The 12,445-nt window shown below is 37.3% G+C and overlaps 1 protein-coding gene across 1 annotated transcript in view; it reads right to left on the bottom strand.

The window, feature by feature from the left end:
• Positions 1–877: 877 nt before the first annotated feature.
• The window catches only part of MYO3B (myosin IIIB), a gene marked incomplete at its 5' end in the record, with an annotated part of 155,249 nt that continues 143,681 nt past the window's right edge, over positions 878–12,445 (bottom strand). The window contains 3 exons of the mRNA XM_057379142.1: positions 878–1,403; positions 2,702–2,748; positions 3,123–3,229. Coding sequence (XP_057235125.1) covers positions 1,268–1,403; positions 2,702–2,748; positions 3,123–3,229 — 290 coding nt within the window. The remainder of the gene's footprint in view (positions 1,404–2,701; positions 2,749–3,122; positions 3,230–12,445) is intronic.

Here is a 12,445-nt window from a genome sequence, read left to right as displayed (position 1 = left end):
TATGTAGCTTAAGGAACAGGTTTGAGCTGCATCTCTAAAAGGAAGATCTATTAGCACAGGTCAGGGTAAACCCATTGGAGGAGAGATAAAAACAAGGACTATAACTAGGTGTGTATAATGCATCGTCAGATTTAATCAGTATGGTTTGTTAAAACAAAACAACCAAATGTTGAGCAAATGTGAAGGCAGTACATGTGAATGTTTTATTTCCAAAAGTTTTTGAGAAGAGYTTGTCTGGAAAAGAAGCAAAGAATGGTCACAGATAAAAATTGTGTCTCTGAAATACAAATAAAAGAGTAAGGTGAAATAGTTGGCTTCTACCATGGAAACAGTAACCGGCAAAGAATCTCAGTGTTCCATGGAAAGTCACATACTGTTTCATTAAGGATTTTCAAAGAAAGTGAAAAGCAAGTAGAAAAATTTGCAGGTGACTTTTTCCCCCCTTGTTACATACATGGAGGCCGTGGAAATGTAGGAGTCATTGGAGCCCACAGAYACAGGTTAAGGAATAAATTAAATACTTGCATGGATAACAAGAATAACTAGTCATAATGATGGTTTCAGTCACAAGGACTATATGAAGCAGTGTGTGAAATGTTAGTTTAAAACTGTTTTACTACTTATATTTGAAATAATTCTTCAAGTTAAACTTAKGGTAAACTAATACCTCCTAAAAAAATATTTGCAAGGTAAACTGGGACACAATTGTATTTTACAAGATTTTACTCTGTACATTTTTCTAGTGTTAAAAGCCATACACAGCAGAGAAAGTTATAAAGGACAATATTTAATATCAGTCTAATAAAATACAAAACATTTTCACTATGACCCCAAATAAAAAAAAAAAAAACCAACAAAAAAACAGTACAGTGTTCTTTTAATCTAGTTCAGTTCCTTGATTGTACTTTTCATACAGCTCTACCAGCAGTTGTGCCAGCACAACAGAAGGGATGGCACAGGGTGGGAACAGCAGCTGGGGGAGGGGGAAGCAGGAAAGAAGGGGTCAGAATTGGATAAACTAACCTTGCTGCTAAAGAAACATGTCCACTACCAACACCAACACATACAGGTATGCTCCCCTTTACTGGAACTGTTTATAGAAATACAGTTAATGTGACAATGTATGGTTGCAAGCCCAGGTCTAAATCAGTGAACTAAAGTTACTAGTTAAAATAGTATTTTTAATATATTATACAAACACATATGAACAAAGTGAACTGGGAAGAGAAATACTCTTACCAGTATTAGTCAATAGAATAAGTGAGGTTCAGCTTTGAGCAAAAGACTCATCTCTTGAAGAAGGAGGAGATGGAGACCTGAGAAAATTGTCATTTTCAGGGGTAGATTCAACAGCTGACAATGATTCGTAATACTCATCCTCTCCATCCAGTACTTTGATTTGGCTTGAAAGTAAACAAACAACACTTATTAAGTTAAATTTTAATTCTTTCAGTATCTTCATAAATAGAAACTTCTCTGTGGATGTGAAAATAAAAAGCCTTAGTATAAGAATAGAAAAAAAAAAGAGATGGAATGATTTGATGAGAAAGATACAGCTTTTATACATACTTTAACTGCTATTACTTTTTAATGATTATATTCTGAATGGTTCTGAGGATCAGTGAAATGCAACATCATCTTTCAGTTTGGGAGCATAAAATGACAGAACAACTCTTTGCATCAAACGAGCATTTAATTTGAGCAATGTGGGTTTTTTTGTCTGTATATGTTCCACAAGTAGGATATGATTTTGGTATTATATTTCAGATGATGGTCTGCTGTGAATATGAGCCAAAGACTACATCATCAAATTTGGGAAAAGCCCTATTGACAGCAAGAGTTTTCATTTTTCTGTGATGTAYGATGAGCACTGCAGTCTCATGTTAATGTTTTTATTCCCAGAGTGCAAACTTCTTTAAACTAAGGAAGGGACAGAAAATAAACCAAAACTTGCACAGTGGTGCAGARTTTTGGGCTTTAACCTTGACTCAAAGACCTCCTGTTCACACAGTTACATTCAGAAAATGAACYAAAACCAGAGGAAGTAATGCAGAAAGTTCCTGTAAATTTTTGGAGTAAATGTGTCTGCAAGACCAAGCATCCATMAGCTCTCTCTGGTCTATGTAGTCAGGCAAAGAAATATTTTGGCAATTATATAGGAGCCAGYCTAGTTTTTCCGACCTATAGCAGGTGATAACTGCCCATGTAACACTGAGGAATGACACAGTTCAACAGAGAGGGAACAATTCCCTCCCTGAGTGGTCACAGTGGTCTCTCTGTCATCCCCTCACATGTGCTGCCCCCGAAAGCAGAACCCCTTGGTCACTGTGCTGCTGCAGAGCTGGCAGGGCTTGTGGCCATGTTCTAGGTCACAGAACTTCAGTTCCARCACCCTTCAGCTGGCACCTTTCACTAGTGTTAAACACACCAAAAGTATGAAGAATTATGGATTTTTTTTTGTAGTAACAGTACACAGAGAGAGCTGGGGAGAATGTTYTGTAAGAATCAGTTCTTGTGTCTGCAGACAGCAGTACACGTAAGTTTTACATTTGCTTCTGCAGAAAATGTCCAATGTCAATGCACAGAAATATGTTAATTGTTTATTTTTAGAAACCTCTCTAGAAAGTTTTGCATATTCTGTAATATCACAAAGGACTTCTTCTGTTTACAGTTGCTTAGAACTAAGAAGATAGATATTTACCCAAGTTTTCTTGGCTTCCTCTTGCTCCCTTGATATTCTAGAGTTCCCTGTGGAGAGGGCCAAGAACACACAGTCAAAGCAAAGCAGCAAGTCGTTAATTTTTAATTCAAAGTGATTTTGTGTTGAATGCAAGCAGATGCTGATAATATCAGAAGTCACAGCATAATTTTTTTGATCAAAGGGCTCAAGTGAGCCTGATGAAGCATGCATCTTGCTCGTCTTTGATAAACCACATCAATTATTCACCGTGAAGGCAGACATCCTGACATGAAAGCAACAGATAAAGAGCATAAGCACATGTTCAAGACGAGAGCAGAAGAACGTGGGGGTGGGGCTGGAGGGGCTGAAACAGGTATTAATAACAGAATTATTAACTGGAAACAAAGCCAGTAAAACAGCTTTATTGCCACTTTGAACTCACATTTAACTGGTTATAGTACATGTTGTCCTCAGGGCTATTCAGCATTTTGGGCTGCTGACATCGTCGACGAGGTGTTCTCAGCTTCTGTTCAAGAGAGTTTTCTGAACCTATAGTAAGATAACACAATTTAGTTTTAAGCTGTGCCAGCTGCTGTGAAYGTCTTAGCACATTTTAGTCTGTAAACAGTCTTTTCTTCTGTCCTATTTGGTCCTGGATTTATTAGCAAGTCTATTCCATCCAAAATAAGCAAACAGAAACTTRGGAATCTTTGCTTTCTCTTTTGAAACTTAGTTCAAATGCAAGTTTTTACACAGAACTTCCTTTTCACTTTTTAACATTTTTTATTCTTCCATATATCTATCTATACCACACAGTTCCTTATTCCTTTCACACTTTATCTTAACATCTTCTGTTATCTAAGCAGGAAATGAGGTATATTGTGACTAGCTAGGGACGTATCATTCAGCTGTAACAAAATAGTTTTTCTAGTGTAGACAGTAATAAAGTCTCTTGACTGATGAGACTTAGTCTATTATCATCAATTTCATTATATAAAAAGGCTACCTTCTTGACATGGCCCTCCATTTAATCAGATTAACCAAYCAGTTTGAAATTACACTTTCTTCATGTAATTTGTGATGCGCTGTATAGTAACGCTGTAAGTTGTTTAAAGTCATCTGGAAAGCAGAATTTAAAGATGAAGRAAATATTTCTGAAAGGAACTAACAGCTTGGTAATTTATTTTTGTATTTTTTTTTATTTTGTATTGAGGAGAAAATACTTTATGTGTGCTGTATTCTATTTTACCAGGTATTTTCCTTGGTAGATACTCTGGATTACAGGATAACTATTTTCAGGATCAGTAAGTTATTACAACATACTTTGGGGGATAAGGAAAGGTAATTTACTTTTCAAATAATTCTCTCAATGCATTTGACTTGTCTTGTATCTCCCTGTTAAAAATGGTTTTGGTGACAGTGTGAATAAAAATAAGGTTTGGCAACACTGAAGGAAAACTAGACATTTGCATTCCATACTGCACWAGGAACTTGCTCCGATACAAAAAGCCAGCACAAAGATCAAGTAGCATAAGTTCCTTTAAACACTTCAAAACTGAAGTTAATATGGCTTTTGCAGATGCAGGGCTCTAATCTCACAAATCCATTGACAAGATCTGGCCTTAAGGAGCAGGTAACATTACAAAGGAGGTTTATTATGGACCCAGGCTTACAGTTTGTACCAGCAATCTGAACAAGGTAGAGGAGATGTTTGAACTTTGGCCTTTTCAGCCAAATGACTGACTGTTCTGGGAGATTTTCTCTCTTTCATTGTCTTTCTTCCTCTCAGCAATAAAATTTGAAAGATATTAATTTCCTCTCAGTGTGTGACTGCAATGTCTGCGTGGGAGAGGAGCACTTGTTCCACTCCATCACAACACCTGGGAGGGATAGTGGATTAAATGACCAGGGAACTGACTGCAAAGCTGGGTCTAAAATTCAAAACCAGTTTTATAGAGAAAGGTTATATTTATCCACTAATACAAAAAAAAACTTAAAATAATACACTCATGCTCCTTGCTAATTTAATACCCAGGGCTTTAATACTTTATACYTTCTAGTTAAGTAAAGCTTTATATTTTTGCTAAAGACATTGTCATGCTGAGCCAAAACCTTTGCTACTTGCCTGTATGRCATACAACCAGAAAAGGCAGAAGCCATACCAGAAAATACTTCTGAGGAAACTGGGCACCCAAATAGTATCTGTTTCTTTGGGAAGTTTTTTTTCACTAAGATTTAGATATAGGATATGAGTACTTTTGTTCTCTCAGAAGTCTGAAAACATTGTGGAAGACCTGTCAAAACCACATTATAGACTCTCTATGCTCTGAAAGCTACTCAAATTGATCTTACAGCTTTCTCTCTCAGGATGGCAGGGCCTGCAACTTTTGCAAGTAATGTTTTCAGTTGCAAGGCCATTTGAGATTTYTTCTTACAGCAATGTGGGTTTTGAATATCTCTCCATGAATATTTTTTTTTATTGTACAAAGAGGCTGGTACGAACTCAGGTCCTCAGTGTTTTGCATAATTTCACACATCTCTATCAGCTTGCCAGAAGTAAAAATGAAGCACACAAATATTTAGAAATTTTTGAACAGTACAATAATGTGATGGGTGCTTGCTCTTTTTTCCTTTGCCCTAAGTGCTCTTGAGGCCTTCACATTACTTTTTTTTCAAAACACACATACATAAACAGGTTACATTTTTTTAATGTCTTTTATTCATTAAGATTCTGAGTCACTAATATTTTGCTCTATCTTTTTATACTGACAATTAATTATTTCTGTGTATCCTAYGGGTGGTCTGCAGCTTGTGCTCTCCAAAGGAAATACCCTTTCAGAGGGCCCATTTGTCTCAGTTGCACACTACATGATCAGTACAAAGTCTGGTAACATTTATCATAAACGACCATATCTGGAGAAAATAGTATTAACATGTGCTCAACACTCAGCAGATGAATAGGCATTTTAAATGCTGTTCTAAAATATTTTGCTTTGATGACAAACTTAAAGCCACCAATAATAAAAAAGCCACTTGCAATAGTAGCAGCACCAGTATCATTAACAAGGTATTGTCCATACTGCACAGGAATTGTGCCAAGTGCCTCCAGCCTGTCCAAGTTCCTTAGTTTGCTACAAATTTAAGAGATCAGATGAGAGAGTGAGCACRTGCACCTTCTTCAGGTTGTCCTTTAGCATCACTTTTTAAGAAAGAGATAYGGTTTTTAAGAAAGACTAAGTGATGTATCAAAGAAGAAATTGAAACCTAAGGAATTTCTGTGCAGAGTTACAAGAAAAGATTTTCTTCCAGACAAAAAGGGGAATCTTTTCTTGTAACTCTGCACAGAAATTCTTTAGGTTTCAATTTCTTCTTTGATACATCACTTACTGCAATGCAGAAATAACAGAGAGTAGGCAAAATGCTTTCTGCCAAGTGCACTATGTCAGCTAATCTAAGGGTAGAACAGCTGAGSTTCTGGGCATGCTCCTCTTGCTTGAACCCAGAGAGTCTGACACACACGGGTGAGCAGGCTTATGTGGATGCTTCCCTAAAGATACCACAAAATTGATGCTGCTTACAGTGAAGGGCAATAATCTGTTGGACTAGAAAGTATTTATAGGTAAAGAAATTGATAATGTTTCCATTTAGCCCTCTATTACCACTGTTGGTTATCCTTTTAATTTCTCTGATACATAAGGGCCCAAGCCAAAAGACCARAACCTCAAGGTGCACAGACAGATTAAAAAGATACCTTTTTTCAACTAAATGTGAAGTCAAACATTTAAGACACATTTTTATGAACTGGGAATTGCATAGTGGAAAAGCAGAGTCTCCAGAAGAGATATTCAGCTGAATATCAAATAGACTGGATGCAAAGAAGAGAGAACTACTCAACAGAAACAGGAAAACAATTTTATTTTGTGCAGAATTATTTTAAAGTGGATGCAATAAAGTGCAGAATGTTTTGAGAACAGGAATAATTTGAAATCTGGAAAAACTGCCATATGGTGAGAAATACAAGAAGACTGTTCTASTTCATTCTTTTCAAAGGAAAGTTAAGAGCTGATTTGAAGCAAGTCTAAACCCCCATATAGAATGTGGAGGGGTTTTCACATTTGAAAACAAAAGTCTGAGCTAACTAATGGTCAGAAGCAGAAGAAAGTTTTAGACCAGAAATATAACACCTACTGAAATCAACCAGTTAGGAGAAAAAGCATTTAGSAGTATGATGGAAACTGAGGTTGAGACTTGAAGCTTTTAGAAAAGGCATGTTTTGACTTAAGCTAAAGTCAAAAACTATCAAAGATGTGACACAGATCACATCTAGCTTAACAGGAATTAATTCTTCTAGTGTGATTTTTATCAGAAGTCTCAGTCTGCAGAAGATCTGTATTGATCTTCTGAATTCTGGGATATCGTTTCTGAATTTCCATGTGATTCTTCTTTGTTTTCTTATGGCTGAAATGGAAGTATTTTTCTTCAGTTAGCCATCACATCCATTATACGACATTTTTAATGACATCTCTTGGCTTGGAAATGATTAGCACATTTTTTATGCCTTATTTAGAAGATTTTTCTGTTTAAAAATCTATCCTTTCTGTAAGCTGCAAAGRACTCTTTCTGAAATGCACAAACTGCTAAACATTAAGATTTAACAAAAGCCTTCAAAGCGCTCTTTAGTCCTGACACAAGGACCCTTGCATCTAGGGTTTGGGCCCTGACCAATACCTTCAAAACTATTGTGRTAAAAATGTGTTTTTCAAATGACTTCCCATGGGGCAGATGTCTTCACTTCCTATTCAGTGAAGATCTCATCTTAGATGTCCTGATTCTCTTAGTATTGAAAATATCGGTACCAGGCCCTGGGCAGGCATGTCAGAAACAACAGAAACAGCAGATTTTGCCTGCTAAAATGTAGTTAGGGTCTCCATAAACCCTTCATKACTAAACTCTTCCTATCTCTTGGTGCCGGTAATCTTGCCAAACATTGCTATTTTTTCCTAAATGGAGAATTCTGCAGAGAAATGGTGATGAAGCAGCTACAACTGCATTTGGAACTTGTAAAATCCACTGATGTGAATCAGATTGTTTTAAGGGTGGTGCAGCACACCTGGGTCTCTAAACACTGCTTGACAACTTACTTTTTTTTTTTGCAAGGAATGCATAGAAGTTTCTTTGCCAATGTGTCAGCACCCCAAGGAGGCTGTGTTGCCAATTCCCATGCTGAAGGGACTTCATCCACCACAACACATATTGAAAAGTGGAGCTGAGTACACTCATTTTCCTTCTGAAGGCATCTACCCAAARCAGATTTAGAAGGGGGTAGTCTTGTCTCTCTTTCTGTCATAGGTGAACATAAACCTAGTATCACAGGAAGGGTAGTTTTTTCYTAATTACTCAGACAAGGAGATTTAGAGTATGAGAAGAGGCAGTTTGTTAACGGAAAGGTAATGGGGCAATTTAGGGGATTATATATATTAACAGAGTAAGCAAATAAAGCAGATGAATCAGTATGACCAAGAAAAATAGTAAGCATGTAGCTGATTTCCAATCTATAATATCAGATGAAACATGAAAGTGCAACCCCTAATTATAAGCAAATATTAGCACAGACTCATGGGATCTCATCATAACATCTCAAGGTCTACATTCATGAAAATTTAAGCAATGTTTAAAATCATGTTAATTTGTTCTTTGTTTGTTTCTTTTCCTGCCAGTCTAATTTATTCCAAAAGACTTTGGTTCTCAAGCCTGGATATATTGATCATGCCTRTGTAAAGCATTGTTATAGCCTGGGGAGAAGATTTTTGTGGAAAAACTTGTCTTTGTTCTCCTTTGATAATTTATATGTATTTTGATGTTTTCAAGTTTCCAGTTTTGAATCATTTTTCAAGGCAGCAAGTTAACTTTACTTTTCCTCTTGAAGTRTTAGGCAAATGCAGAAATGACCTCACAGACAATGATAACATCCTCCTCCTGGACTGGATGCTAGCAGATAATTATGTGCAGCATGGTGACTTCAAGGAACAGCCACATTTTCCTGTGTGCTATGCAAGTCTGCTCAAGGAGAGGACTCAAGGGGCTAATGATTCTGGTCCCACTCATACCAATGTTAAAAGGGAGTGACTGAACATCACTTATGCAGTAAAAACTGCTGCAAATTAACTAGACTTCCTGATTTTCATTATTTCAGCTTTATTTTAAATAAGAGTGTCTCACAAAGGGCATGCAATGCTGTTTGGCTATGAATGATCATACAAATGTATTTTCCTTCCTTTTCCATTCCCATGTTTCTCCACAATTTGTACAAATTTGTATCATACCTTAAGTGCAAAACAGGAGTAAAGCACAAAATGGTAGTAAAATGAAAAATGTGCCTGGGAAGYAGAGTGAATATTTGAGCAGTTAGTCCCCACTGGGCTCCTGCTGCATCTGCCTGCCATACTCCATCCCATCAGTGCAGAACTATCCTRCATATCCCTGTACTAAACTGCAGTCAGTGTGACTTTAGTATGAGCACACATTAAGAGATACTTGGCCCACATCACAGGGTATTTGCACACTGCCTATTAATGTACCAATGGTAAGCATCAGAAATAAGGCCAGGGTAACAGGTCTACTAGGCCTCACTGAACACACTGTAGAATAATCTGTAGCTTCATTTGGAAATAAGGAAGTTATTTCCAAATAAGTGTCTATGCTACATACTATAAATTAAATTGTATTATGGTAGTTCTGCAAAAATGCTGGAGGCTGATAGAAACTAAACACACTGTCTCTGTAAGATTTTAATCTCATACAGCAAAACCACACCAAGAGACAACAACACAGAGTAGAAAAGAATAAAGAGCAAGACTACTTGGTGACTTYAGTAATAAGGTATGCCTTCATTATGTTCTTTTCCCTTCTGAGGTTAGTTAGAGGGAAAAGAGAAAACTATAGGAAAGAGAAATGGAGAGGAAAAAGACAAAAAAMCCCTGATTAAGTAAGGTACTGAGAAACTAAAGAAAAGAAGAAATGGAAATAAAAACCATTAATGGCGAAGCAGTAGAACCTGTGTTCTGGCATCAGAGGATTTAATTAATCTCTCTTTAAGTAACATCAGAAGCCTGGAGGCATATTGACATAATACTCTTACCAACTGTAATTCTCTCCAGAATATTTCATGCTTACCTACCAGTAGCTTCAGACCTCTGCAAATGTTCAATAAGGCCATCCATTTTGTTGATATAATGAGATCTAGTGTGATGGAAACCATTCCTGCCACCAAATTCCCTTGGTCCCTTCTTCTATGTATGAGTGTCCAGGAATATTTATAAGAGCTGGCACTCTTCATGCTGCTAGTGACAAGTAAGCATGAAAAGAACAATAAATCAGATGTGCTTTGAGGAGTTACAAGACCTCAGCCCTTGCTAACTCACAAAATATCTTGCTGAATCTTCACATAAATGTTGCTATTGGAAAGGATGCTGACTACTTAAAAAAAAAAAAAAAAAAGAATGGTTAGAAAGAGTGATTAATCCTTAGCAGCTCCAGAGTACTTAAAGCTCTTACCTGGATTCATTACATAAGAATAATAAATTAGAATTAATAATTTTCAGTGTCAAGTCATTATGTAAGAATAATAAATTAGATTTCATAATTTACAGTGTCAAGTCCTTTGTAGTCTATAGCTCAAATGTAGTTACCAGATTCASTGAACTCACAGAATCTGAAGGATTTAAAAAGTCCTGTAGAAACATATAAAATAAAACAAAACTGAGCTTCATGATCACCTCGGATCCCCCACACAACTGTGGTGAACTAGAATTCTGTTTATTCAGATGGAGTGTGCTCGTAGTGCCAAGAGCCGTAGACTGCTAGGGAAATTAGTGTAGCCTCTTTGATGTCATGTGCATCCCAGAATCTGTAACACACTGCTGAAACTGTGAGCACAGCCTTTTGTTTATAAGCCTAAACAGAACCATTTGAATACACACACAGAAAGAACTTGTAACAGAAGCAATGCATTTTCTTCCACCCAGTGATTCATTACGTATGGCTTCATTTTGGATGCTGCAGTTATATGCAAAGCCATATGTTTTAGATTATAAAGTACACTAAGCAAATCATAAGTTTTTCAAGATGGTATGTAAGGCTATTTTTGCATCTGTTTGTTGCCAATGACCCAGATGACACTGTAATTAGAACAACAAATATTTTATGTGCAATCAATCATTTAGCTGTCTCTAAACCCTGAGACAATGGTTTTTAGATATACTTTGTTGGGAAACAAGACCCATAAATAGTTAGAATCTTGGCTTTTGGTGGGCTTTTTTCCTTCCAACACAGTCCTGATCACTCAGTATTTGTCAGTTCTTTCAGTTTCTATTGTGAGTGATTTGACTGTGGAGAAAAAGGCAGAGATTAAACAAAGCATACCAAAGAAGTAAACTGTCAGTGACTAACACCAGTACGATTCAAACCTGTCAGCAAACAGCACAATTCTACAAGTATGGTCCTGAAGAGGTCCTCCTGAACACTGAATATACAGAAGCTCTTATATGCCCTGCATATAATAACATCTAATAGGCATATTAGCACATGAGATGCAGCTCTAAAGATATGAAATCTGCAGCTTGAAAATGTGTATTAGTAGCTCCAAATGTGTTTTGGAGACTATCTCTAAAATATGATGATATTGTCATGTTATTTAGGATTTGTACTTGAAAGTTGCCAAAGCTATTTATTTAATAATATTGACTCAATCATCATCCTAGTTCTTCTTTGAAGGAATAGCTGCCATCTTATTGTGCAGAAGTATCATGAGTTGCTCCATTGTTGATGCTCCATTCCAGAGCTGTGGCAATTAGTCAAAGTCCAAGAGTCCAACTGTAACTTCAGGGGAAAAAAAAAAAAATTAATGCCAAACCATCTGAATGGCAGAAACTACTTCAGGAAAATGCAGAAAACTTAACTGATCTTTATTTTTCTTTTCCTCCTCAAACCTGACCCAAGGTGGTTGTGGAAGCGGCTTTTTGGTTAATTCATAAAATCACAGAATGGTCGTGGTTGGAAGGAACATTAAAGGGCATCTAGTTCCAATCCCCCTGACATGGGACATCTTCCACTCGACCAGGTTGCTCATAGCTCCATCCATCCTGGCCTTGAACACTTCCAGGGATGGGATAACTTCAACTTCTCTGGGCAACCTGTTCCAGTGCCTCACCAAMCTCCGAGTAAATGATTTCTTCCTAATATGCAATCTAAACCTACTCTCTTTCAGTTTGAAGCCAGTCTCCTTTGTCCTGACACTACATTCCCTTCCGAAAAGTTTCTCTCCATCTTTCTTGTGAGCCCCTTTTTTAGGTACTAGATGGCTGCAATTAGGACCYTCTGAAGCCACCTCTTCTCCAGGCTGAATAATCCCAATTGTCTCATCCATTCTTCAGTGGATCTCTACAATCAGCTTGGCAGCCCTCCTCTGAACTTGCTCCAACAGACTTCGTCTTTCCTGGGCTTGGAAACCCAGAGCTGGATGCAGCACTCCAGCTCAGGTGGAGTCTCACAATAGCAGAGCAGAGGGGCAGAATCACCTCCTGTGATCTGCTGAGGATGCAGCCCAGGATACAGCTGGCTTATGACCTTCTCAGAAGAGACAGTTGCTGATGAAAACCAGGTCATTTCAGGTATGCCAAAATTACTACGTATCACAGACTATTTCCTAGTTCTAGAGGACCTGGTTAACCACCAGGTGAYAAAAAGTATCATGTGAGCTAAGTGATG

The sequence above is a fragment of the Malurus melanocephalus genome, unplaced genomic scaffold, assembly GCF_030028575.1.
Source record: "Malurus melanocephalus ecotype Western Australia unplaced genomic scaffold, MMel_1.1 scaffold_390, whole genome shotgun sequence".
Lineage (NCBI taxonomy): Eukaryota > Metazoa > Chordata > Aves > Passeriformes > Maluridae > Malurus > Malurus melanocephalus.
The sequence above is the reverse complement of the archived record's forward strand: the minus strand, read 5'-3'. Positions and strand labels throughout refer to the sequence as shown.